General features: G+C 39.8%; 1 protein-coding gene across 1 annotated transcript in view; it reads right to left on the reverse strand.

Annotated features, from left to right (window-relative positions):
• Window positions 1–783: 783 nt before the first annotated feature.
• The window catches only part of Rgs7bp (regulator of G protein signaling 7 binding protein), a 176,225-nt gene continuing 151,065 nt past the window's right edge, over window positions 784–25,943 (reverse strand). The window contains exon 6 of the mRNA XM_008856262.2: window positions 784–883. Within this exon, the coding sequence (XP_008854484.1) occupies window positions 861–883 (23 nt within the window). The 3' untranslated portion in view covers window positions 784–860. The remainder of the gene's footprint in view (window positions 884–25,943) is intronic.

Here is a 25,943-nt window from a genome sequence, read left to right on the forward strand (position 1 = left end):
ACAATTGAAAAATACATCTTAAAGGGCAAAAGCATAAGATTTTGCATGAAATAATATCACTTTATATACATTGAGGACTTTTTTGGTGGTAAAGACTAATGGTAGTTAAGAAATAGTTTATCTTACAACTTTAAGAATAGGCAGAGGGAAACCCATGGTTTCTCTTATCTTTGCTCTTTGAGAGATAATGGCTGTGCTTCCTTCCACAACACCTTAAGCATATTTTTTCTACCAAACCAGATCAGATTTCCCAACCCAAAGTACTCATCATTACTTTGGTCTTGAGGAAATAGTAGAGAGATGTATTAGTTTGCTACAGCTGTTGTAACCTGTATGACAACAGAAAAGAAAGCTATTTCATCACAGTAATACTGGAGGCCAAAACTCCAAGTCAAGGCATCAGCAAGGCCGTATACTCTCTAGAGGCTCTAATGGAGAATCTGGTTTTTGCCTATGCAGATTTTGGGGGCAATAGATACAGTATAATGCCAAAAATAAGACTCAGTTTTATGTGTTGTCTTGCCATCAATCAGACAGAACAAAAGAGCCTCCAGTGGTCTAACTGCAATTCTTCTTTCCACTCTGCCTCTGCAATTGAGATATGTAGACAGAACTCTAGAAAGAACCAGGCACAGTAAACGAGTCACATCCTCCTGCTTCAATGTAGTGTACTTCACCTTCTTGATGGTGTGAGGCTGCTTCCCAGTCTCCAGTTGTTCATTTTGTCACTAAGTGCAATCCCCCATGTGACCCTGAATGGCACATGACATCTTCTTTCCTAGGCTGTGAGTATATGACATAAACTGCTGTTGATCTCATCCATCCAGTGTTGGGTATCATGTGTGAAGCCAGCTCCACATCTACAGTTGGGCTCTCTCCTTTCCTAAGGGAATGAAAAGGAGCAAATTAAAACAGTAGGCAATTAAAACATGGTTTCCTTGATAGCATGGTCATGTGGTCTTTGCTGTGTTTTTTTCTCATCTATCTTTTTGTATTGTTTTTAATTGTGTGTGTGTGTGTGTGTGTGTCCATGCACACTTGAATGCAGAAGTTCACAGAGGACAGAGGTGTTGAATCCCCTAGAATTAGAGCTACAGGCAGTTGTGAGCCACCCCACTAAATGCACTAGCAGTATCAACATTTAACTGCTGAGCCATCTCTCTGACTCCTGTCTTTCTTTTATATGGATACTTGCCATTGGAGCTAGGACTAACTTGGAATAATCCAGATGATCTCTTCATTTCACATTCATTAACTCAACTATGTCTCCAAAGGCAATGGCCCCTCATAAGGTAATGTTCACAGAGTTTGGATGTTAGGATGTGAATGTATATTTTGGGGGGTACCATTCAACCTCTACAAGAACCAAAGTAAAGAATTATATTCTTGGGCTGGAGAGATGGCTAAGTGGTTAAGAGCACTGACTGCTCTTGCAGAGGACCTGGGTTCAATTTCTAGCACCCACATGGTAGCTAACAACCATCTGCAACTCCAGTTCTAGGGGACCTGACACCCTCTTCTGACCTCTATGGGCATTGCACGAAATGAGTGCACCTACCTACAGGCAGATATTACACTCATACACATAAAATAAAAATAAAAAAACCTTCAAAAAATAATTATATTCTTTCCTTTTGTATTTTACTGTAGTGATTTTTAAAAGATTATTATTATGAAAGAAATGTGTTATGGTGGTTTACACAAAGATTTCTGAAGCTGATACGAGAACTTGAGGGTTTTTTTAAACCAAATGTAATTATGTGAGTCCCTCATATTTACTATCAGAAAAGGTTTTCATCTAAGTTGCTAAACAGAATCAAATTTTAAGCATTATCTAGAATACTTAATGAGCATCTTAGATGAGAACCAGGAAAATTAATGACATGAGTGCTAGTCTAAGGCAGGAGAAGACTGAAATTCTAAGTCAAACAGCCAGGCTGAGAGCAATTTTTCCCTTCTTCTATCTTCCTGTTCTATTCAGTAGATTGGTAACCTTTACCTGGTCTACATATTCAAATGCTAATCTCATCCAGAAATACCCTCATTGAAATAATGTTTAACTAGCAGTCATGTCATTAATTTTCCTCGTTCTCAGGTCTTCAGCCTCACACTGAAAGAACAGCACCAGGTTTCCCAAGTCTTCAGCTTACAGATACCAGAGCATGAGATTTAGCCTTAGTAATAATATGCTGTGGTATCTGTCTGTCTGTCTGTCTGTCTGTCTGTCTATCAATCATCTATCATCTAACTCTATCATCTATTTATCTATCACCTATCATCTATCTATCTATCTATCTATCAAGATAGGGTCCATCAATCAATCTATCATATATCCACCCATCTTATAGGTTCTGTTTCTCTGGATAATTATGGCTAATAAAGGTCCCTTAGGCAGGGGACTAAGTACGTATGTGGATCAAGATCTGAAGAAAGTAATGTAAGAGATCCAGTGTTGTTGGGATAAAACAGGATCAGGTGTTCTTTTGTTATTAAGATGAGAGGTCAAATAATCCAATATGTGTATGAACCACAGCAGTGCTCCATGCCCTCTTCTGACCTCACAAACATGGAGAAAACAGAGTTGCTACTCTCTTTCCCTCTTCTAAATCTCATCAAAACATTTCTGGTGGTGCACACCAACCTGGAACTGTGCAGAAAGGGGAATTCTTGGAAATATTTTTCAGTTTAATTAAGTTGACTCAATACAAATCTGCCACAAGCCTAATCACCATGAATTATAACATTAGCAAAGTTCTCTTATGTCTGTTGGCAAAGGCAGAATGTAGCTTCATCTTTTCTTACCTGCTGTGTCTGCTTCCTTCTTCTCATATAGGACAAGTCAGTGCACTACTTTGTTTCCTTTTCAAGAAAGAACTTGGCATTCAGCTGGGAGAAGAGCTTTTAACTGTGATGGCAAGTCTCTGACCAAAGAATCTTCCAGATGCACATCAGCTTTCAAGTTGAGGCCACATTCTTTCCAGGCAGCCCTTGTCTGATGACTGAGAACAGTGGATACTAAGGCCTGGTCAGTTCTAGCAACTGGGCTTCTGTAAGGCTCGGTGTATTAGTTTATTAGGGCTGCCACAACAAACACTATGGAGTGAATGGCTTACACAACTGAAATTTATTTTCTCTTTGTCTCTGGAAGACAGAAGCTGGGCCAGTTTCATGCTGACCATCTTGTGTTTAACTTCTCTCTTTGTTTTATATCTGTTTTGTGTGTTTACCTGTCTTTCAATCTCCTCTTCTTATAAAGATGCCAGTCATATTAGATTAGGTTCTACCCCTCTATGACCTCATTATATCTAATTGCTCTTTAACAAACCTGTTTACAAATACAGTCACATGCAATGAACTAGACATTAGGGCTTTAACCATGTGGGTAGAGAGCATACCATTAAGCCTATAGCACTCTGCCTAGTTCCTATCCTAAATTAATATCTTTTTTTACTTACAAATTACATTAGTTCCATCCCCAAAGTACCATTCCACCATTAACTATATCCTATATATCCTCCAACTATCATTAAAATCAGGTGTGGGTGAAGCCCAAGGTATGATTCATGCTGAAGCAAAATTCTTTTCTAGCAATGAACCTATAAAACAAGACAAATTATCTCCTTCCAAAATGCAATACTAGGACAGACATAGATTAGGATGCCCCCATCCCAAAAGAGAAATTAGAAAGAAATCAAGGATCCCAAGCAAACCCAGCTTGGGAAAACTATTGGATTTTTTTTTTTAAGATAGGGTCTCATTCTGTGGCCATGGGTGGCCTAGAACTCACTATGGAGACCTGGCTGGCTTCGAACTCACAGAGATCCACCTGCCTCTACCTCTAGAGTTCTTGGATTAAAGATACCACCACCTTGCCTGGCCAACTTTATTATATTTTAAAGTTTAAGGCTCAAAAATAATAATTTCATAGGCTGGGGATGTAGTTAGGTTGGTAGAATGCTTGCGTAACATGCATGAAGCCTTGGGTTCACTCTCCAGCATAAAAGCCTGTGTAGTGGAGCATGCCTATAATCCCAGCACTTGGGAGATAGAGTCAGGAGAATGAGAAGTTCAAAGTCATCCTTGACTACATAGCAAGTTCCAGGCTATCCTGGGCTACATGAAACACTGTCTCAAAACACAAAAAAGAATAACCCTTTTTGGTTTGATGCTCTATTTTCTGTCCCACCAGAGTAGGGGTCCTGGCTTTTGGCTCCACAAAGATGGCAGCCCCACCTCCTGAGCCCTATCTGCATGGCAGTCCTGCCCACTGGAAGAGGAGCCAGCAAGTCCACGCCACTCCATGTACTCTGTTCCCCAGGCTTATGGTAGCACAATCAGCCCTACTGACTTCTGAACCACCTTATGGGGGTCATTCTTAAAGTACAACATGTGTTCACAGCAGAGAGCTGTAAGAGCCCATCATGCAGAAGCCCACAACTCCATCAGCCTGCTTTTAATTTGTTCCAGCTCAGTCCCTTTCAGTCTGAGCTGGCAGCATTGTTTTGCTTAGATGAGTGACTTAATCCAGAAGTCATACCAGTAATCTCTTTATGAGTATTGTCAGCCACACCCATAGCATTCTCTTTGACATGCATTCATTTTTGTAATGTGGAAAAGCTAAGAATTGTCTAAGTCTTCAAACTCTCTTTCTCTGTTGCTTAACAATTCTTTCTTTAATATATCTCTTTCCTCCCACGATTTACTACAAATAACACAGAGAAGTCAGGAAAGACTCTTAACACTGCTTAGAAACCACCTAAGCTAAATATCCAAGTTCAATCACTTAAAAACCCATGAAACAATATAGTACAATTTGTCCAAGTTCTTTGCCTCTGCATGATGAGGGATCATCACTTGTGTTGGGTAGCTTTGGTTGTCAACTTGACACACCTGGATAGAGGAAATCTCAACTGAAGAATTACCTCCATTGGATTGGCCTTTGGCCATATCTGTGGGGCATTTTCTTGATTATTGAGTGATATCGGAGGGCTCAGTCCACTGTGGGCAGTGCCACCCCTGGACAGGTGGTCTTGTGTTGTGTAAGAAAGCAGGCTGAGCATGGGCCAGGGCAGCAAGCCAGTAAGCAGTATACCTTCATGGTCTGTGCTCCAGGTTCCTGTGCTGAGTCCCTGCCTTGACGTCACTTAGTGATGAACTGTGACTTGGGAGATGTAAGATGAAATAAACCCTTTTATCCCCCCAAGTTGGTTTTGGTCAGTGTTTTTATCTCAGTGATAGAAAGTAACTAGAACAACATTTCTTCCAGCTTGCAATAGCATGTTTTTCATTTCTTTCTTTCCATTCATATTCCTGGCCCCATTCTGTTCATGAGGATATACAGGCATCTTTAGGACGACAGAGCCAGGAATATTGATGTATGACTAGAATCCCAGCACTGGAGTGGTAGGGATAGGAGAATCAGAAGTTCAAGGCCATTCTTGGGGCTTTATAGCAAATTCTAGGCCAGCCTGGGCTACATGAAACTGAAAGAAGGTTGAGGAGGCGGAGGACAGAAGCTTTCTTTACAGCTTTTTTTTTTTCCCAAGCCCCTCACTGAAATCAACTTTATCATGCATATTTCTACCAAGAGTTCCATTAAAGTTAAGGAGGAAATTAACTTAATGTGGAACTAATGAACTATGACCTTAGCATAACTTTGGTCTGTGTGGTAGATGAGTAAGTACTAGCAGATGTGTTTGACAAGAACCTTATTTATTCTTAATTTATAATAAGCATGCTTGTTGATATACATAGGAGTAATAGTTTGGACTTTGGAAGTTTCTACTTGCATTCAAATCATCAGTGCCACTACGAGCTCAGTCTCAGGCTGAGATAAGACAAGGTAGACAGCCACAGAAACTGAAGTCTGAGCATCTTGAAGTGTGCTGCCTCTTTGAGTGGTCTTTGAGGAAGTAGCTGTTACCATGTGTCCTATTTGCTAAGCTAGCTAAGATTATAATGTATTGGCATCAGCATATTACTGGGCAGTGTCACAACCCCTCACTTGCCTAAAAGGTCTACTTTTTTGTAAAAATGCTATTTAAAAATCCTATAATAACCTAAGTGGTACATATACTTCTATACTGAGTCTCTAATTCACCAATTTGATTATTGCCATGGGATGATGTGAAAAGTCCTATAAAAACCAATATGTGATTCTGGTCCATGCTTCAGTTCCCACAGCAGAATCTCAGGCTGGGCCATGTGTGATAGAATAACTTCCTCCATATCCTGAGCATGGTTTGAGTCTTCTCGATGGACCAGGTCAGTCTCAGATTAATTCCCACAACAAAGTAACCTCAGCTTTTTCTAACATGAACTTCAAATATCTTTCAGTTCTAAAGCCACATCTACATTTTAAGAAACCTGTTAGAATAGCAACCCATGTCTTAATACCAGGCCTTGATTAATCACGGTTTTCCAGAGAAATAGAACCAATAGGAGGATGGGGATTGGGATAGGGAGGGAGTGTTCAAGAGAGGGAAGGAAGGAAGGGGGAAATGAGAGAGGGAGAAAGACTAACTTAAGGACTTGGTTCATGTTATTGTGGAAGCTTGGCAAATTAAAAACCCAAGGAGTGGACTGGCAGGCCGGAAACAACAGGAAAAGTTGTCAAGTTCTCTCTTCTTTGAGCAAAAATCAGTCTTTTTCTACTAGGATCTTCAAGTGACTGTGTGAAGGTTATCAAGACTTTAGAGGTTGATCATTTCATTTAAAATTTACTGATTTAAAATTTACTGATTTAAATGTTAATCCCAGCTAAAAATACCTTCACAGAAAGAGCTAGAATAATGTGGGCTTTAAAAGTTTAGGGGGAAAAGGCATGCAAATTTGTTAATGTGCATGTGGAAAGTCACAGGAGTGTGATTACTCCTAGAATAATGTTTTAGCTCAGCCTAGCTAAGATCGATACACAGAATTAGCTGTCACCGTGATGTTTGCTTCAGAGTTCCTGATTAAATTGGCTGAGACTGTTGATCTGCATTTTTGTCAGAGGAACTTTTCGAACAATTTTGATTCAGTTTTGTGTAAATTGAACATAGGAAAAGCATCTACAAAGTAAACAGGTTAAGGGAAATGCTTTAGGCGTGGGAAACCTGCTTGGTGGTTCATCGTAAAGTAGCCTGTGCGAAAAATGGAAAGTAACTCAGTGGCAGAGATAATGGAATAATTTCACAAATCATCTAATATGGCCTACTTTATGCAAGATGCTCATTAATTACAGCAATGTTATATGCTATGTAACCCTCCTATTGCAAATTTAACTTATAGACTTTTTATATAGGAATTACATCCTCCAAGGCTTTTTTTGTTCTTTTTAAAGACTGGTCTTTTGATTATTGAGAACATCAACAACAACCAAATTAACATTAACTCTCTTACAAAGGTAAGACAGCCCCCAATAAGAAATTACTGGTAGGTAAAGATAGAGCAACACGAAATAGGAAAAGAATTACCAGAGGCAGCTAATTAAATGAACATCCTCATTTATACATGTTCTTCAGAACAGCAAGGGGACAGGTTAAGACTTCATAAACATACTGGGATAAGTCTCATGCTGATAGTTGGTTTTACAGTTTACATGGCTAGGGGACCTGAGGAATGCCCTAAAAACAAAGACGATCACCATCTGCCCCACCACACCGACTTCCAGTGCAAGTCTCCGCGCCTGGCTTCTTCACACATTCCTTCATGAATTCCTATAGTTAAGCACCTACCAAGCACTAACAGTGTGTCAGGCACAGTCTGTAGCCAAGACAGGATGGAGAAAGTACAGAACTGTATAAGGAAAGGCAACCAGGTCTTCTAATTATGTAAATGACCAAACTTGAAGTCATGTAGAGATCCAGAGAAAATTTGCAATCGTAATACAAATACAATTCAATCAGCTAAGTAGCACTAGTTACGTTTGCTAACTGAAAAATGACTTCTAAGACTTGCATCCAGTGTGTACCCACTTTCAGGTGACCAGACTCAGTATTATATAAAGAGAAATGAAATTCTGGTAAAAGTTCATAAATTATATATTCTAGCTGAACTGTAAGAAGTATAGGCAATTTTATTAGTGTTGGCACATTCTTGTTCTTTTACATGCTTTACTGTTAATACACTTTTTTTTTTTAAAGGAACTACTTGAGTCTACCAATTCCAGCTCATCCTGGGCCTCTCCTTCCCCTCCCACCTCTCTGCCCTGCCCTGTGCCTGCCCACTGTGATCTGGGGGGGCCAGGTCACCTAAAAAGACTCTTGCTGGCTGCCAAGCTCAAAGACTGGCCCAGAGTGAGAGGGGAAGACTGATGTTTACTCCTGACTCAGTCTGGTCCCACTCTCAAAATTGACCCATCCCTTCAATACTGCTAGAACCACAGTCAGAATCTTCCATGGCCCACAGTGTCTGAACCAGGACCTGAGCTAAAGTCAGCTGTGCATAAAGGGCTGCTGCCTTGGTAATGTCTGAAGCTCACTGTGACCTGCTGAGCTGACTCCTGGGAAGTTCACCCTTTTGGGAGGAACCTTGATGACCAAGCCTTGGCAGATGCTCTTGTCCAGCTGGCTCTACAACAGCCTGGGCAGAGCTCTAGGAGGCCAGCCCTATGTAGGCATAGCCCCACATGGGGGCCAAAAAAATTGTCACACAGAATGGTAACATGGTGACTCTCTTCAAAGGGGCTGAAGTAGGCCTTCAGCTGAGCAGCTGAGCCCCCCATAGTCCATGTTAACAACACAGACAGATATAAGTCAGCCTCCCATGGTCTCAGAGCTTGGCAGCTGCCTGATCCTGGACCCCTCTTCCCCTGTGGCCTCACCCTGTACAGAGGACAGTTCCAGCAGTCTCTCTCTCTCTCTCTCTCTCTCTCTCTCTCTCTCTCTCTCTCTCTCTCTCTTTCTCTCTCTCTTGCTAAGCAAGCACTATAGTGTACTGAGTTCCAATTCCAGTCTGTTACTTTGTCTTTAACAAATGCTACTCTATTAAATCATGAGAAAATAAAATTTATTGTTGATAGAACAGCAAATTGTCATTCTTTGTAATCAACTTAGTCCATTTATTTTAGATACTTAGTTTTCTTTTTTCCTTAGACTCAAGTACCATTTCTCAATAATAACATTTATCTTAGTAAGTCAGAAAATTACCAAGACTAATCAGCTTAACTACTCATATTTTAATATAATGTATTATTTATTACTATGTAATGAATTATCCCAATACTTAGCTTACAACAATAAACTCTTATTATCTCAGAGTTTCTGTGACTGAGAATCGAGCTGCCCAAGACCTAGTTGGGTGCCTCTGACTTTGTATCTTTAGAGGCTGCAGCTAACATCTTGGTCAGGACTGTGATCATCTTAAGGCTGTGTTCACAAGGCCTTTGGAAAGTTTCACTGGTTGACAATATTAATCCTTTGTTATTGTCTCTCACAATGCAGATATTTGTTTTCCCCAGTGTGTGCATGAATGTGTGTGTGTGTGTGAGAGAGAGAGAGAGAGAGAGAAAGAGAGAGAGAGAGAGAGAGAGAGAGAGAGCAAGAGAAGGCTATAACAGTTTTCAAATCTCAGAAGGGGCACTTGTCCCTTTTTGCCATCATTGGTTTATTAGAAGGGGATCATTAGGCCCAGTCCATACTGAGATAGGTGCAACAGGGACAGAACACAAATACTAGCAGGCAGGGATCATTGAGGGACATTTTAGAGACAGCGTACCACATCTAGTAAGGTAGGTCTGCTTTACTATTCATGTTTTCAAATGGTAGCACTACATCCTATCATGATTATGATAAAGGATTTTTAGGTGAGGGTTTAATGTTCCATCAGCCCTGGTAAACGCTTCTGCTAAAGCCCTTCCCCAAGGAGGTGGGGTTTTAGCTTTCAGAGAAATGAAGTGGTAGATGGAGCTGTTTCTCAGTTTGCCTTCCCCCTCAGACCCTAGCCATATTTCTCTGTGGAGAATATATGTTTCCAACTGTGTTAGTCAGCTTTTTGCCACTATAACAAACACTTGAGATAATCACTTTTTTCCCCATTTCATAACCAAACCATCACTTTATTCTATAATATTCTATCCCTGGCCCCATAGAAGACGAATACAGCCTTGTAGTACAACACACATTTAGTTCATCTCCAAGTCTTAACAGTTCTAACATTGTTCAAAAGCCCAAGATCAAAGGTAACTCTGAAACTCAAGGTGAGCTCTTAACTGGGAAGTCCTGGCTGGACAGACTCCATAATCAACTTCTAAAGAGAAAAGATTTGTTTGGACTTACAGTTTGGAAGTTTTAAGTTCCATTACTTAGGGTCTGTGGACAAGTACCACATCATGGTAGAAGTGTGTGGAGGAGCTAAACTACTCACCTTGTGGCTAACAGACAAAAGAGGAAGGGCCTAGGGTCCCACTGTTACCTTCACAGTTTGTTTTCAGCACCAAAAAACCTCCCACTAGGCTCTACCTCTTAAAGTTTCTATCAGCTCCCAATAGCAGCAAGCCAGGGAACAAGGCTTTAACACATTGACCTTTGAGGGCCACATCCACATCAGAATACAGCCTCACTAGCTTTAGGCTTGGCATGAGCCTTGCATCGATCGAGACTCAAGGGGCAGTTCTGAGCAGAATCTCTTAAGACGTATCAAGCATTCCCATTTACCCTTTGTCCTTATGCCTTATGGAATAAAAAGCATAGAATGAGAGACACGGAGCACAGATCTCAAGGCTCAGCTAGAATGTAGCTTGATGAATCACCGTGAATCTGCAGTCCTGAAAGGAAAAACTGGTATCTGCTGTCATTGGCATCTGAGATTTGGGAGAGGTGCTTCATCACAGCAGCAGATGTTGAGGTATGCCAGTGGGGAGGGCGGGGACACAGCAAGTGCCACAGTGTCTACTACTTCGGTGTTCTGTTTCCATTTTCCACTGAGACTGATTGAAGGCCAGTCCCCATAGGGATGGATGATGTGTTTCAAGAGCATTAGTCCCCAAGGCCTACTGTGTCACTTTGGTAAAATCTCTAGGGCCCTCAGAAAACAGACAAATGCTTCTTATAAAATATAAAACCATTAATTTCAACTTGTTGTGTTTAAGACTTAGCAAATGTTCAGCTTTCTAAGATTTTAGATGGTCCTATTTCACCTCTTGAAATCTATTCAATTTGGTTTACTTCGATTTAGTGACACTCTAGATAGCTGTCACTAAATCTAAAAGGTAGAAAAAAAAAGGTTTGAAACCAGAGCAGTATGTGTGCTGACTGTTATGAACTCAGCAGGACAGCTGTTTAGGTAGCTGTCTATGCATATTCTTGCACACAGGAAACCACAAGAAAAGGATTTCGTAAACAACGTGTTACTCCATCTCTAGGAGCACTCGGATAAATCAAATGATTTTATTTATTTTCTGAAAAAGAAACTGAACAGTTAAGAGATGCACATTTTAGTAGTTATTTAAATTTTTGTTTCATTAATTTGTTTTCCACCTCCTTGTCTGTACATGCAAAGGAAAGCCAAGAGCCACAAAACGATTTACTCTCACCAAATTAACTATAGCCTTCAGGTTATTCAGGCAGATATTGCTTGTGTATATGTGATCTATACCTACACTATCCAAGGGCTTAATCTAATTGATCCCCCTCTCTCCCCTCCTCCTCCTCTTCCTCTCTCTCTCTCTTTTTTCTCACATACACACATGCATGTTTACATATTTCTCAATAACACAAAATGTGGTAAATTAAAAGTTCCATTAGGAAAAAATCCCATACAGATGGCATAAATTAAAATCCATGATTCAATTAATTGTCAGAGAATTAAAGTAATAAAGATCAGTTCCTATATAATTGTCTAAGATGTGATGCTTTATGAATCTCTCCCCTCCCAACGACTTTAATGGTTTCCTTGTAAAATTTTTAAGAGTGCTTTGAACAAAATACCATTACTTTACTCTTCCATTCCTTTCCCTGGTTCCTCCTCTGGTCCTTTCCTGCCCCACTGCTATCACCCTAGTTGCATAGATTCCTAGATGGCCTTTTCATTTCCAAGTTTCCTTCTCTTTAGAGTCACTTGACTCCCTAGGAAGATACCTTCTTCACCCAAGAATTGGAAACTAAGAACAATTTCATTCAAGAAAGAAAGCTACAGGAGCACTTTATAGAAAGTTAAGTCAGGCAGCATCACTTAAAAGCAGTCTTTGCCAAGGCTACAGGAAACCTTTGCTCTGGAACATTTGAGTGTATCCACAGACCCAAAGACAGGGTACTTGCAACCAGATTGTGTCAAGCTGGCCATGGCTAGTTATAACCGAGAGTTTAAGTTTGTTAACCTGAGCATTTCTGGTCCATGTGACAGTTCTACTTCTCATAGTAAATATTGAGTTGAAATCTCTGGGTGCATTTGACTTCTGTGAATCTAATGACCAAGATATTGTCTTTTACTCCTTTATTGAAAAATAAGGTCTAGGACCTTTTAAGCCGGGGATAAAACTTGGCAGACCTCCTACAGACCCTGATACACTACTTTCAGCTGTTCTTAGTGTCTACATCAAACAACCAAATGAAAATGTTACAATTCTGTACAGACGACTTCCTGGACCTCTGCTCCAACTCCCTTTCCTCTCCCAGTGTTCACCTTAGGAGTTCAACCCTGTGCTCCAGGCAAAGTGAATCGTCTAAGCTGTATGTTTTCCTGCCTCTTAATTTTCAGCTTAAACCAGTTCCTTTGCCTGACACATTCTCACTTTTACCCTCTTATCAAGCCCTTCCACCTTACCTAGTTAATTCAATTTGTTTTCAAATGTGATCTCATTTCTGCTTCCCTCCTTTCATTGCCAGCCACAAATGAATTATTCCTTCTGTACACGCTTGGCTTATGCCACCCCTGTCTGCTTCCTTGGTCTAGAATGTTCCTCTTGTCCTTTCCAATCCAACATATTCTTATTTCAGCTTAAACCATTTCCTCAGGGGGATCTTTTCTAACCCCCTAGCCTCAGTGTGATTCCTGATGTGTATTTTCCAGTAACACTCTCTACAACTATCAGAGCAGCCAGAACACTGCAATTATTTTCCCGAGTCTAATTTCCAGTGCTCTAAGGGGTCCATAAGTATGGGGATAGGTCTTCTTTATTGCCTTCTGAATATTTAACTTCCACCTTGCAGACTGGTGTGCAGTAGATTCAAAAACATTTTTTTGCCAAGTACTGTTGAATAGTTCAATTTCAATGCAGCATATTTTAATATGCTCTTACAATGTGCATTTCTGGATTGTAGGTGCACAAAATATATCAGCACATAAAGAATATGAGGATCCTAGGGCTGGGGATGTAGCTCAGTAGGTAGAATACTTCCCTAGTATGGAGGAAGCCGTGGGTTCACTCCCCAGCACCACATAAAGCTAGGTGTGGTAGTGAACACTTTGTAATCTCAGTATGCAGGAGGTGGAGAAAAGGAGGATCTGAAGTTCAAGGTCATCTTCAGCTTCAAGGGCAGCCTGGGCTACATGAGATGCTGTCTTAGAAAAAAAAAGATGGAGATCCCTGATTCCTTTCCTACGAAGTCCAGTCAGATTCTAGCAGGGAAACACAGATGATCAATGTAAGTTACCTAGACAGTATGCTAGAAAGAGAGTACTATGGAAAATGGAAAGTCAAAGAACGAGAGGCACACAATTGGCAACACTAAATTAGGTGGTCAGGGTGGGTCCTATTACAGTAGTGTCATTTGAACAAAGCCTTGAAGGAGCTGAAGGAGTCAGCCAGGTAGGCACCTGGGGAAGGACTGTTCCAGGTAGAGGAAAGGCCAATACAAAGGCCCAGAGATAAGACTATTGCCAGTATTGGGAGGAACAGGAGATAGTGTGTCTAGAGCAGAGTGAGAAAGGAGAAGAGGAGTGGGAGAGATGGCCACATGCTGGGCCAGAGGTTTTTTTTGACTTTTGTGAGGCTGTGGACTTTATAATAAAAATGGTAATCAATTTCACAGTTTTAAACAGAAGAATGAAATGATCTAACTAACATTTTAAAGAATTTGTTCTGGCATCTAGGTTTATAATAGGGTACGGGGAGGGGGCAAATATATAAGCTGAGGGACCAGCTAAAAGATAGGGGAATCTGACAGGATCAGGTTGCTTGGGCCACAGTGATAGCAATGGAGATGGAGAGAAACAGTCACTTTTTTTTGCCTTTTTTTGTTTGTTTGTTTGTTTGTTTTTTTGAGGTAGGGGCTCCCTGTAGTCCCAGTGGCCTGTAACTCACTTTGTATACCAGGCTGGCCTTGAACTCACAGAGATCTGCCTGCTTCTGTCTCCCAAGTGTTGGGATTAAAGGCATGCACCACCACACCCACTTGTTTTTACATTTTTAAAGAGGTAGAGTCAACAAAATTTTCTGATTATACATGGGATGTGAGAGAGACTCCTGAACATGAGTCCAGTTTTAGCTTGAACAGATGGAAGAATAGAGTTCCCACAAGCTGAGAAGCAGAAACTATACATGATGTAGGTTTTTAGGGAGATCAGAAAATCGGTTTTGAGCTCTTTGCCTCTAAGATGCTCATTAGATAGTCAAGTGTTGTTAAGAATCTAGTTTAGGGCTGGAGAGATGGCTCAGCAGATAAGAGCACTGGTTGCTCTTGCAAAGGATCTGGGTTCAGGTTTCCAGCACCCACACAGCAACTAACAACTATCCATAACTCCAGCTCAGGGGATTCAACACCCTCTTCTGGCCTCCATGGGCATTGCACAACACAGGTGCACTTACATGCATGTGGGCAAAACACTCATACATAAAATATAAATATAAATAAATAAATAATTAGATAAATAAAAAGAATCTAGTTGACTGTGAATTTCAGGTTCAGAAAAGAAGGTAAGTTGGAGTCATCAGGAAGGTGATATTTAGAGTGAGGCTATCAAGGGGGTGAATGGAGCAGAGAGAAGAAAAAAATCAACAACCAAGTTCTGGGATACTTCCATTTACAAATTTCTAAGAGAAAGGATTAACCAGTAAAAGATGGAAAGAGAAACTAAGAAGTATGTCATTTTGGAAGCCATGGGAATCTTTAAGAATGATGGCTTGCCACAAATAAGTTGACATGTCAGATATAGACTGAGAACTGCCTATCAGATTTAGAAACTGGTCATTGGTGAAAGCGATGGAAAAATTGTTTACATTTATGAGAAAGGAAGGAGAGAGAGAGAGAGAGAGAGAGAGAGAGAGAGAGAGAGAAATAATTTGTATATATAAGAGAGAGAAAGGAGAGAGAGAGAGAGAGAGAGAGAGAGAGAGAGAGAGAGAGAGAGAGAGAGAAACAGGCACCATGGCACATCAGTGGAGATCAGAGGACTTTTGGGAGTTAATACTTTTCTTCCACCAGGTAGGTCCTAGGGATCAAACTCAGGTTGTCAGGTGTGGCAGCAAGCTCCTTTACCTGTTGAGCCATCTTGAAGGCCCTGAAAGCAGTTTTGGAGGGGAAACAGAAGTAAGAACCTATGTTGAATGGTTTAAGAGAAAGTGAGAGGAGAGGAAGTGGAGGATGAGGGAAAGCATGAAGACTGCCTACATCATACATTCCTTGAGGAGGATGAGGCTGTGGCTTCAAAAGCTGCACAGCTGCTCTGGATTCTGGCACAGTGCTAGTACACAGCAGGTACTCAATAAATATTGGTTGACTGACAGAAATAATCATTAAATGAAGGTGGTCTTGGTTGAAGTTCCATTCCTTTTTTTTCTTTTGAAGTTCCATTCTTGCTTATCATTTTGATGTTCTTCCACTTCTTTAATAATTATTTTGCTCCTCCCCTCCACTGCACCCTGACACTCTGTGTCCTCCTGCTACCTTCTGTCTTGGCTTTTCCTTTTCTCCATTCCTATCTCACCTGCTTGGCAGTTTACCACATCGAGCCTGTTCCCTCAGGAAGGTAGTAAGTGCAGGATAGCTAACCTAATTCGAGAACTCCATACTGGAAGCCCAACACTGAATGGCAGCATGCCTGGATAAACTCCACGATGGAAGTCTGAAGGGCAGTAGAAGCCAGATTGTGTTACAGCAAAAAGAACTTGAAACAGGGGTCGATGCAAAAGCACAACTCTCACCACAAAGGGGTAAGAGATGGTTTATTCTGGAGCCAAATGTGACCATGGCCTGGGATCACAACACTTTTTAAATACATTGGTGGAAACACTAAGTAGGCAGTTACAGCAAAAGAGAAATCACAGCTATAGGCCTCAGATGCTATCTGATGGCACTCAGCATTTTGGTTGGTGGAAGTTGGTGGTCTTCTAAATTAATAAATTCCAAAAGGTTTTTATCTGTTAGTCACAGGATGTTAAGTCAGACATGGATAGTTAGGGGCTAAAGATGACCCAAGATACATGGTAATTAGGCTCTGGACCTGAAACATTCCAATAAACTCTCTACAATCACTGATGTTCTTTCTAGTCTACTGATTAGCCTTTACAGAGGCTCAATTTCAAGATGCACCTTTTTCTGGGAACTTTCATTCACACAGGAAAGCATGTTGTTTTTCATTTCATCTGAATTGTATACCTTCAACAAGAATATTAATCAACTGTTTCTAATAGAGTGAGAAAACAGGCCCAAAGAAGTCAAAGCACTGCTGGACTGTTCTTAATTGCCTTCTCACAGTATTAGCTTTTAAAGTGGAAAATAGTATTGCATTTTTCCACAAATGAGGCATGGATCTACCTGTTTAATGATTTGATGTGCTTTCCTCCAAATTGTTGCTATCAAGGGCTGATTCCATATGGCCATATATTCATAGCTAATTTTTTACTACAAGTATAATTTGAATTGCTGAACTTTATTCGTTCATTTATTTAAGGAATTCTTGCTTATGTTAGATGCTGTGGTCAGAAGTGTTAGATGTTGTGGCAGAAGGAAAAGAAGGAGGAGGGGGAAGAGGAGGAAGCAGAGAAGGAAGAAAAAGAAGAGGAGGAGGAGGAGGGGCTGGAGAGATGGCTCGGTGGTTAAGAGCACAGGCTGCTCTTGCAGAGGATCTGGGTTCAAATCCCATCACTCACATGGCAACTAACAACCGTCCATAACTCCAGTTCCAGGGGATCTGATGGCCTCTTCTGACCTCTGCAGGCATTGTGCAACATGGTGCACTTACACACATGCAGGCAATACACTCATACACATAAAATAAAAATAACAAATAAATATTTTTTAAAAAAGAAGAGGAGGAGGAGGAAGAAAGGAGGAGGGCAGCAACAAAAATACACTTTAAATGTAGACCAGATAATAACTAGCAACTTCTCTTGCCCATTGAGTAAACAGGTTCAAATTCTATTTCTTGCTTCTTTAACCTCTCCTTTGCAATTAGGAAATTCAAATATGATCCTCAAATATTTATACTAATAAGTGGTGAGTAATTTAATCCTTAAATAGATAGGAGTAGCACATGAAATATTAAATGAATAATATTAAATGAAATATTAAAGCACAAAGAAGAAAACTGACTTAGTTCAAGTTATTTGACAACTAATGTGCAAAAAAGCTAAAGCAATGGAGTTATCCAGGTGTGACGTTAAAAAGCAGTTTGATAAATACCTTCCATGGGGTGATGGCAAGAGCCGTATCAATTAAGTAAAGCAAATTATTTCCACAGGGAGAAAGCACACAGCAGGAGTGCGAAGAACATTTTTGTCATCTGAGCACCTTATTTTTCCAGACAATTAGCAAAAAGAGATTCACATGATTTTTCTCCCCTTGTTTTGCAAAGCCAGAGGTAACTATGGGGGATGACAGGCAGGTCACAGAAGGTGAATGGAGTTGAGCATGATCTATAAACAATAAGTAATATTCATTAACATTTGACTCAAAGGAAAACTGAAAGAAGCTCAAGTGAATCATAGGTACTGACCTTATTCAGGAAGTAAAAGGGTAATCAGCTCAGTATATTCTAACAATCATGGTTCAGTTCACCCCAAAACTCTTTGTGGTCCATTCTAGGCTGCCTCAGCTGTAGCAATTCAAGTAAGCTCTTGTATTCAGGGACAATTTTGCAATAAGATAAAGAGTTAAAGTGAGCTAGCCTTTCCATTTCCTTTTACTCCTCTTCCCCCAACAATTGAGCTATCAGACAAGCAAAATAAAACCCAAATAGCTTCAAGATAGGGACATTTTATGAGCTTCCTTTCTGTCCTTATTCTCTTTTGGCTGAGCAATCTTTTCTTGACAACAGAGTATTTATCTTCCTTGAGATGCCTGGATTCATAGTCTTGTGCCATCCACTCTAGTAATAATTTTATCAAATGAAAGGTATAAAGAGAGTCTATTTTGAAAGTCTATTTGTAATTTTGGAGCTTTTTTCCCCATCCTCCAAAATCCATCTGATGGATTAAAAGATCGACTAATAAAATACAAAAGCTTAGAAATCTGAATAAAATATAGTTTAGCAGCTCAAAATAGTGAAAAGATATTTTTAAAAACAAGCTTAGAAACAATAGACAAAATAATACTGTATTGACAGATTTGGATGCACATAGATAATATTTGCACATAAATAACAAAAGACTTGGTTTTTATTTTTCACAGTGATATCTTGGAGGAGACCCTTCATGGTGTTTCACCAGGTCTTTTATTATCATTGTTAATCATGCAATAAAGACCCTTTATAACATGCTTTATAAAAAAATCCTCAGTGCCAATCAAAATAAATGAACAAAACGTAAATCAAAATAAATTGCAGTGGATTGAATAGATGAGGAAAAAAATCCTGAGCCTAAAATAGCTAATGAGCAAATGCCACAGTCAGACAATTCTCATGAGAAAGGGACGCTATTCACTCAATAAACGTGAGAAAACATTTCAACCTCATTAGTGAATAAATATATGCAAATCAACCAGTGAGATGCATGTTTTCTATTAAATTAGAAATATAATAATTATACATCTTGTCAATGAGCATACTAAATTGTGGACACTATTGCACATTCTAATGATTGTACAAACTACTCTATTTTTGAACCCGAAAATGACAACATAGATTCAGAGCTGAAAAAAATATTTGCTGCTTTTAGCCAAAATGACTGACTAGCATGAGTTGCAGACTGCTAGCCCCCAAACATGAATGTGGAGCAAGTGGAGAAGAGGGTATGGAAGGGAAGGAGTCCATCAGCCATCCCAACAGTAACCACAGTGAAAGTATTCCTGGAAAATCTGCAGCCTTGCCTAAAGAATGTATAGAGTTCAATGGTTCAGCCTGGGGTGGAGGCAGGTGTGTGCGGAGATGAGAGGAGAAAGCTCCATCATTTCTGCTCTTGCCCCTCTTTGGGGTTGCCTTCCAACAATTACCATTTGCCCTTCATCTTTGACTTGGTGCCTTAAGGACAAAACCAGGGCAAAAGTGCAGTCCTGCTGGGAAAAGACCTCTCTGAAAAGAGTCATTATCAGCTCCGCAAAATTACTCTCTCAAACCCATAGGGCTAAAAGTCTCCATTGCCACAGTTTCTCTTCCCTAAATTCAAAGGGAAATAAAGCCTTTGTGTAGCTACAGATGATCAGCAGAGGCCCAGCCTCCAGCATCCTCTTTCCTGGTGCGTTAAAAGACAGGTTTGGTTGCTCATGGAGCACATTATCACAGAGACAGCTGCTACTCCCAGGGAACATGAACTCAAAGGCTCAAATGACAGCTGAAAACTTCAGTTGAGAAACAAAAACAACAAACTAAATAATATTTATTATATGCTACCAAAATTAAAACTAATTTTCAAGTTTTAAGACTAAGATAGAGAGCAAGATTGCTAGTGAGCAAGAGAGTGAAGGAGAGAGAGAGAATTTTCTTGGAAGAAACAAAAAAGGATAAAGGCATAAATCAGAAAAGGAGACACTAAGAAATAGAGGGGGGGCAGTATCTAGAAAATAGTAAAGCCCAGTGGACACAAAATAAAAATGAAAGGGCTATTTTTAAAGAAATACTTTTGCAAAAATTAAAAAAAGATGAGACTTCAAATAGAAAAGATAAACACCCAGGCATAGCAATGAATGTAAAAATGTTGAAGACAGGCCTGGGAGACAGCTTAGCATCACCCCACCAGAGCATATGCCTGGCATTCATGAGGCTATAGGTTTGATCTCCAGCAGAGAGAGAGAGAGAGAGAGAGAGAGAGAGAGAGAGAGAGAGAAAGAGAGAGAGACAGAGACAGAGAGACAGAGACAGAGAGACAGAGACAGAGAAATCAAAGTCAAAATAAGCCTATAAAGGTAAGAACATAAAAGAAAGGAATTAAAAATCATAATCACATCAAATTTCTCATAACAGGTATGAGATGTGAGTGGCAATAAAATAATTTTTGTTGTAAAGAAAACAATTGAAAAGTAGAATTTTATCTCTAACCAAATTTTCAATCAAATTCATACGGATAATAAAAATATTCTCATGTGTAGAAGCCTTAGAAGGTATACCACCAAGATTATTATTTAAAATACTTCAAGATAAACTGAAAAAAAAAGTCTAGCATCTAGGGATGAGACATGGGAAGTGTGCTGGATTGCTTTAGTGTCAACTTGACATACCTGCACTGAGGGAGCCTCAGTTGGGGAATTGCCTCCATTGGACTGGCCTGTAGCCATGTCTGTGGGGCATCTTCTTAATTGTTGAGTAATGTGGGAGGGCTGAGCCCATTCTGGGTCGTGCCATCCCTGGGAAGGTGGATCTGTGTTGCACAAGAAAGAAGGCTGAGCAGGGGCCAGGGGAGCAAGCCAGTAAGCAGCATTCCTCCATGGCCTGTGCTTCAGCTCCTGACTCCAGATTCCTGCCTTGAGTTCCTACCTTGGGCTCCCTGATGAACTGTGACCTGGGAGATGTAAGCCAAATAAACCCTTTTCTCCCCATGTTGGTAGTAGTCAGAGTGTTTTGTCACAGCAACAGAGAAACAAATTAGGACAGAAATTGGTACCAGAAATGGGGTATTGCTGTGACAACCCTATTATGGCTTGAATGAATGTGCCCCTCCAACATTCATAGTTTGGAACTAAAGTCTCAAAGTGATAGTATTAAGAGGAGGAGCCTTTGGGCCATGATTAATCATGGGAGTTCTGTTCTCAATAACAGCTTCAGGGAGCTGCCTTACCTTCCATCTCTTCTGCTATGTGAGCACTCAGTTTTGTCTTCTCCAGAGCACACAGCAACAGGATATGTTTTAGAAGCATGGAATGAGCTTTTGTCAGATGTTAGCTTTGCTATCACCTTAATCTTGGACTTCTCAGCCTCTAGAATCTTGATAAATTAATTTCTATTGCTTATAAATTATCCAGTTTGTAGCATTTTATTATAACAGAAAATGAGCTAAGACATTTCCCTAGAACCTTCAACAGAAATGCCATCCTGTTGACACCTGATTTTACCCCAAGGAAACCTCTGTCAGACTTATGATTTACAGAAGTGAAAACAATAAACTTGAATCATTTAAAGCCACTATCTTATGGTGATTCATTACACTGTCAATAGAAAATGAATGCAGTAGGGGGAACAGCCCTCCTGTGTGTCCAGAGGGAGGAAAAGTGGAGGGATTTGTTAGAATAGCACTAACAAATATCACAGAAGGGAAAAGACAGAACCAACATTTGTATAGGAGGTGATCATTTACCTCAAACAAAACACAACAACAACAACAGCAAAAACAAAAACAAAAAAAACCCCACAGACAATAAGAGAACTGTATGAAAGTGGGAGAAAGAAATTTTCTGATACAAAAGACTATTTAAAAAATCATAGCTGGGGGCTGGAGAAATGTCTCTGCAGTTAAGAGCACTAGATACTCTTGCAGAAGATCTGGGTTTGAATCCCAGCACCCACATGGTGGCTAATAACTGAAGTTCCAGGGGATCCGACCCCCTCTTCTGGCCTTTGCTGGCACTGCATGACACTGGTACACATACATACATGCAACTCAAACATGTAAAAGAAATAAAAATAAATAAATAATAAAACCCATAAAAATTAGATACTATTCACAATAGAAAGAAAAAGAGAAAGCGAAGAATTAACTGATGGCTGTGCATAGGCGTGCATGCCTGTAGTGCTGTACATAGGAGTGCATGCCTGTAGTGCAGACTACAGTAGTATGTAGTGTGTCTTGGGAGACTGAGGCTGGAGAATTGCTTGAGCCCATGAGTTCAGGGCCAACTTGGGTAACACAGTGAGATTCCAACTCTGAAAACAAAAAGAAGTAACTGATGCAAGAGTGTTTCAGAACTATGTTGGGGAAAATCGATGTTTCTAATGAATGCTATAGAAGGTAGTCTAAATAAATACATCTTTGAGATCTGCAGTAAGTGGAATAATACCTTACCTTACAAAAGTTTTTTATATCCTAATCATTGCAACCTAGAAAGGTATTACCTTACATGGTGAAATGAATTTTTTAAGATTTGATTAAATTCATGTTAGCAATCTAATTCTCAGATTATAGAAAATGCTTAGAAATTTGGAATTTAATGTATCTTTGAGGGCAGCAGAAGAGTGTGCTGAAAAAAGACAGGTTCAAAGCCATCCGATGCTACAGTTTGGCTCCAGATCACCTTCCCAACTCTTCACAGCTAACTACCTCTTCCCCACCTTGTTAATTACTCATTTCTGTGCAGCAAAACATCCCCATGTATAGAACGGTAGGGCTTATTATTTCTCATAGTCCTGTGTGCTGTGTGCTGGCCAAGTTGTCCTTGTGATGATCTCATGACAGGTTACTCTGTGGCTGCTTTCAGTTGGGGATGGTCAGAAGATGGTTTGGCCTCTTCCTGTGGTCTTGGAACCTCTTTTTATGTTTCCACCCACCACATAGTGAGCAGCTTGGGCTTCTCATGTGGTTGCTGGGATCCAAGACTGTAAAAGCTTATCCATGCAGAAGTGTGATTCAGTGGAAGGCACAATGGAACAGCTTCCTATAGTCACCCTGATGAAGGACTTGAGAATGATTTTGTTGAAGTGTTGAATGAGGCTTGATGTCTACGGTTAAAAACCACAGAAGAGGGTGGCATTTGATATTCCCTAAACTAAACTAGATACCCAGGATTCCAGCTGCTTTATCTCCCAGTTTCAGTATTTTAACAATCAGATTCATTCTCACACCTTAGGAACTTGGAACATTCATCTCTGGGAAACTGAATCAGCCTTAGAAAAAAGACCAGAACAGTGATAGGTGGAAGTGGACCAAGAAACTGGTAGTAGACCAATGGGCTTGACCTCCACAGGAGATCATGCCAGTTAGTAAATTCTCCTGCCAATGTAGGGCTTCCAATCAGCTTTTCAGTGACTCATTAAAATAAAAATGGCCAGCCACAGATAGCTAGACATTTTCAGTAGCTCTGTGCTATTTCATCACCTAAATATATCATAGTTTATATAATTTCTCCTGTATTGTGGAAATTTAGATTCCTTCCTTTCCTTACTGTTATAATTATTATTTTAAACATCTATTTATTTGTCTTATGTGGATGTTTTGACTGTGTATATGGAAGTGCACTTGTGTTCTGAGGTATTTATGAATTACAGAGAAAACAGGAACAAACTATGGAGAACCTTCCACAACTCAACTACCTTTATTTCTTCTATAAGTTATGAGGAAAATGTGTATGAGTGTATTGCCTACATGTACGTAAGTGCGCCTATGTTGTGCAATGCCTGCGCAAGTCAGAAGAGGGTGTTGGATCCCCTAGAACTGGAGTTATGAATGGTTGTTAGCCTCCATTCAGGTGCTGGGACCTGAACCTAGGTCATCTGTAAGAGTATCCAGTGCTCTTAACCACTGAGCCATCTCTCCAGTCCATTAACTGTATTTTTATTGTGGGGGGGGGGCAGTTATTTGTCTTACATCTCCCAGGTCACAGTTCATTAGGGAGCCCAAGGTAGGAACTCAGGGCAGGAACCTGGAGGCAGGAGCTGGAGCACAGGCCATGGAGGATCACTACTTACTGACTTGCTCCCTGGCCCCTGCTCAGCCTGCCTCCTCCTCCTCCTCCTCCTCCTCCTCCTCCTCCTTCTTTTTTTAAATCAAGACTTTTATTTCTTAATCAATCCAAATAGTAATCCTTATTATACAATATCTGGTAGAGATTGGGTCAATTGCTCTTACTTCTTCTCAACTCCAAACATTAAGAGAACTATGAACAAATTCACATAGTCAGTTGACATGCAATAGATAATGAACAATGAAAAGTTTGGGTTATTCACATACCAGTTAATACCCAAAACGAAATTTTCTGGAAGTACTCTGTCCTAGTTTTCCCATTGCTACAGCACAAATCCATTATGGATGCTAGACCATACATGAAGTAAGCACACAGCAAGGTGATACTTGGTACAGAGCAAGAAATGCGGAAACCTATTGCCCATTTGGCTAACACACCATTATACCTGGCTCCACTAATCTGGTTCTGTTTTAAATGTTTTGGAGCATATGATTTGATATTTGTCTCCTCTGACTTTCAGGTCTGCAAAATTAGGAACCACAGAATATTTGTCAGTATCTTTAAAGTTTTGGACAATTTGAGTAACTCACTGATACCTAGAATATTGAGATACTCAACATCTTTGGAGTGGTTTAGTAGATCACTTTTTTTTTAGTGTCAATGAGTTTATATACTTTCACATTAATTAGATTTCTCAAATAGACAAAAAGATAATAACCACATACTTAAAAGAAGTATTCATTACAACAGCATTGATATATTCAATAACAATTTCCAGAGCTAAGATGCATCTCTTTCAAAATTGGCTATAAATTTTTAGGTTTACAGTTGAATTAATACAATTATACAATATTGTACTCAGTATAAACTGTATATGACATAAAATTAAATGAGGTTTTAACCTTTAAAAAAGATCTCCATTCATTATTAGAATACATAGTTTCATACAGAAACATTCATTTTTAATGCAATTGACACTAAGATGTTTGCACATGTGTTCCTGATCTCTATATATCTGATTATTACTAGTCACAGTCAGTTACTTTCTGAGCTCCTTGGCATCTGAGCATAGATGCAAAGTCATAAGGTAGATTTCAATGGTAATGGTTTTCACATCTACTAATTATTAAGGAGCAAATTTTTATGCTTTGAAGAATTATTATTTTTTTAATTTGTTTATTTGTGAGCAAAGATGCATCTTTTTCAAAATTGGTTGTAAATTTTTAGGCTTATAGTTGAACTAATACAGTTTACAATATTGAACTCAGTATAAGCCCTGTAAGACATAAAACTGAATGAGTTTTTAACCTTTAACAAAGATCTCTATTTCATTTTAAAATATACTTTTCCTTACATAAAGACTCATCATCCTTGCCACTAACACTATGATGTTGGTACATGTGTCTCTAATCTGTATGTATCTGATTATTGCTAGACATAATCAATTGCACTTGGTTCCTTGGTGCCTGTGTATGTCTATAAAGTCATTGGGTAGATTTCAATGGTAATGTTTATCCCCTCTACTATTTAACATGATGTAAATTTTTATGCTTCCTCCTGAAATAAAATACATTTTTTAATTTGTTGATTTTTTTGATGCGTGTATATCACACAGAACATCCCAAACCATCTTATTCAACTATACACCCACTTAACAGATGGTACCCTGCCATAGCCTCCCTCCCCCAGTTAGAGCCCTTATACTCTGTTATCCCTGCTACTGTCCACTGTGTTGTTGGCACCCCCAGCCGTTCCCCACTATTTGTCTACCTGGTGAATCAAGTCAGCCTATCTAGAGGTCTTTGTTTTGGAGGGTCATCTATTCCTCATCTAGCAGCAATCAGTTGTCAATATTCATTTAAATAAAATTGGGGTCTGCTGTTCATTTTCCCAGTTCTATGCTGGGTTACTATCTGGGAGTCCCTTGGGACACCCTGGCCAACAACCCAAAAGAAGGTATGTCCTATCTGGCATTGTTGCTTGTTATGTAGCCTTTAAATATGCATGTGGACTCTTTAGAAATTATATTGATCCGTTTAA

This window comes from Nannospalax galili, unplaced genomic scaffold (genome assembly GCF_000622305.1).
Source record: "Nannospalax galili isolate Female #2095 unplaced genomic scaffold, S.galili_v1.0 scaffold751, whole genome shotgun sequence".
NCBI classification, from domain to species: Eukaryota; Metazoa; Chordata; class Mammalia; order Rodentia; family Spalacidae; genus Nannospalax; species Nannospalax galili.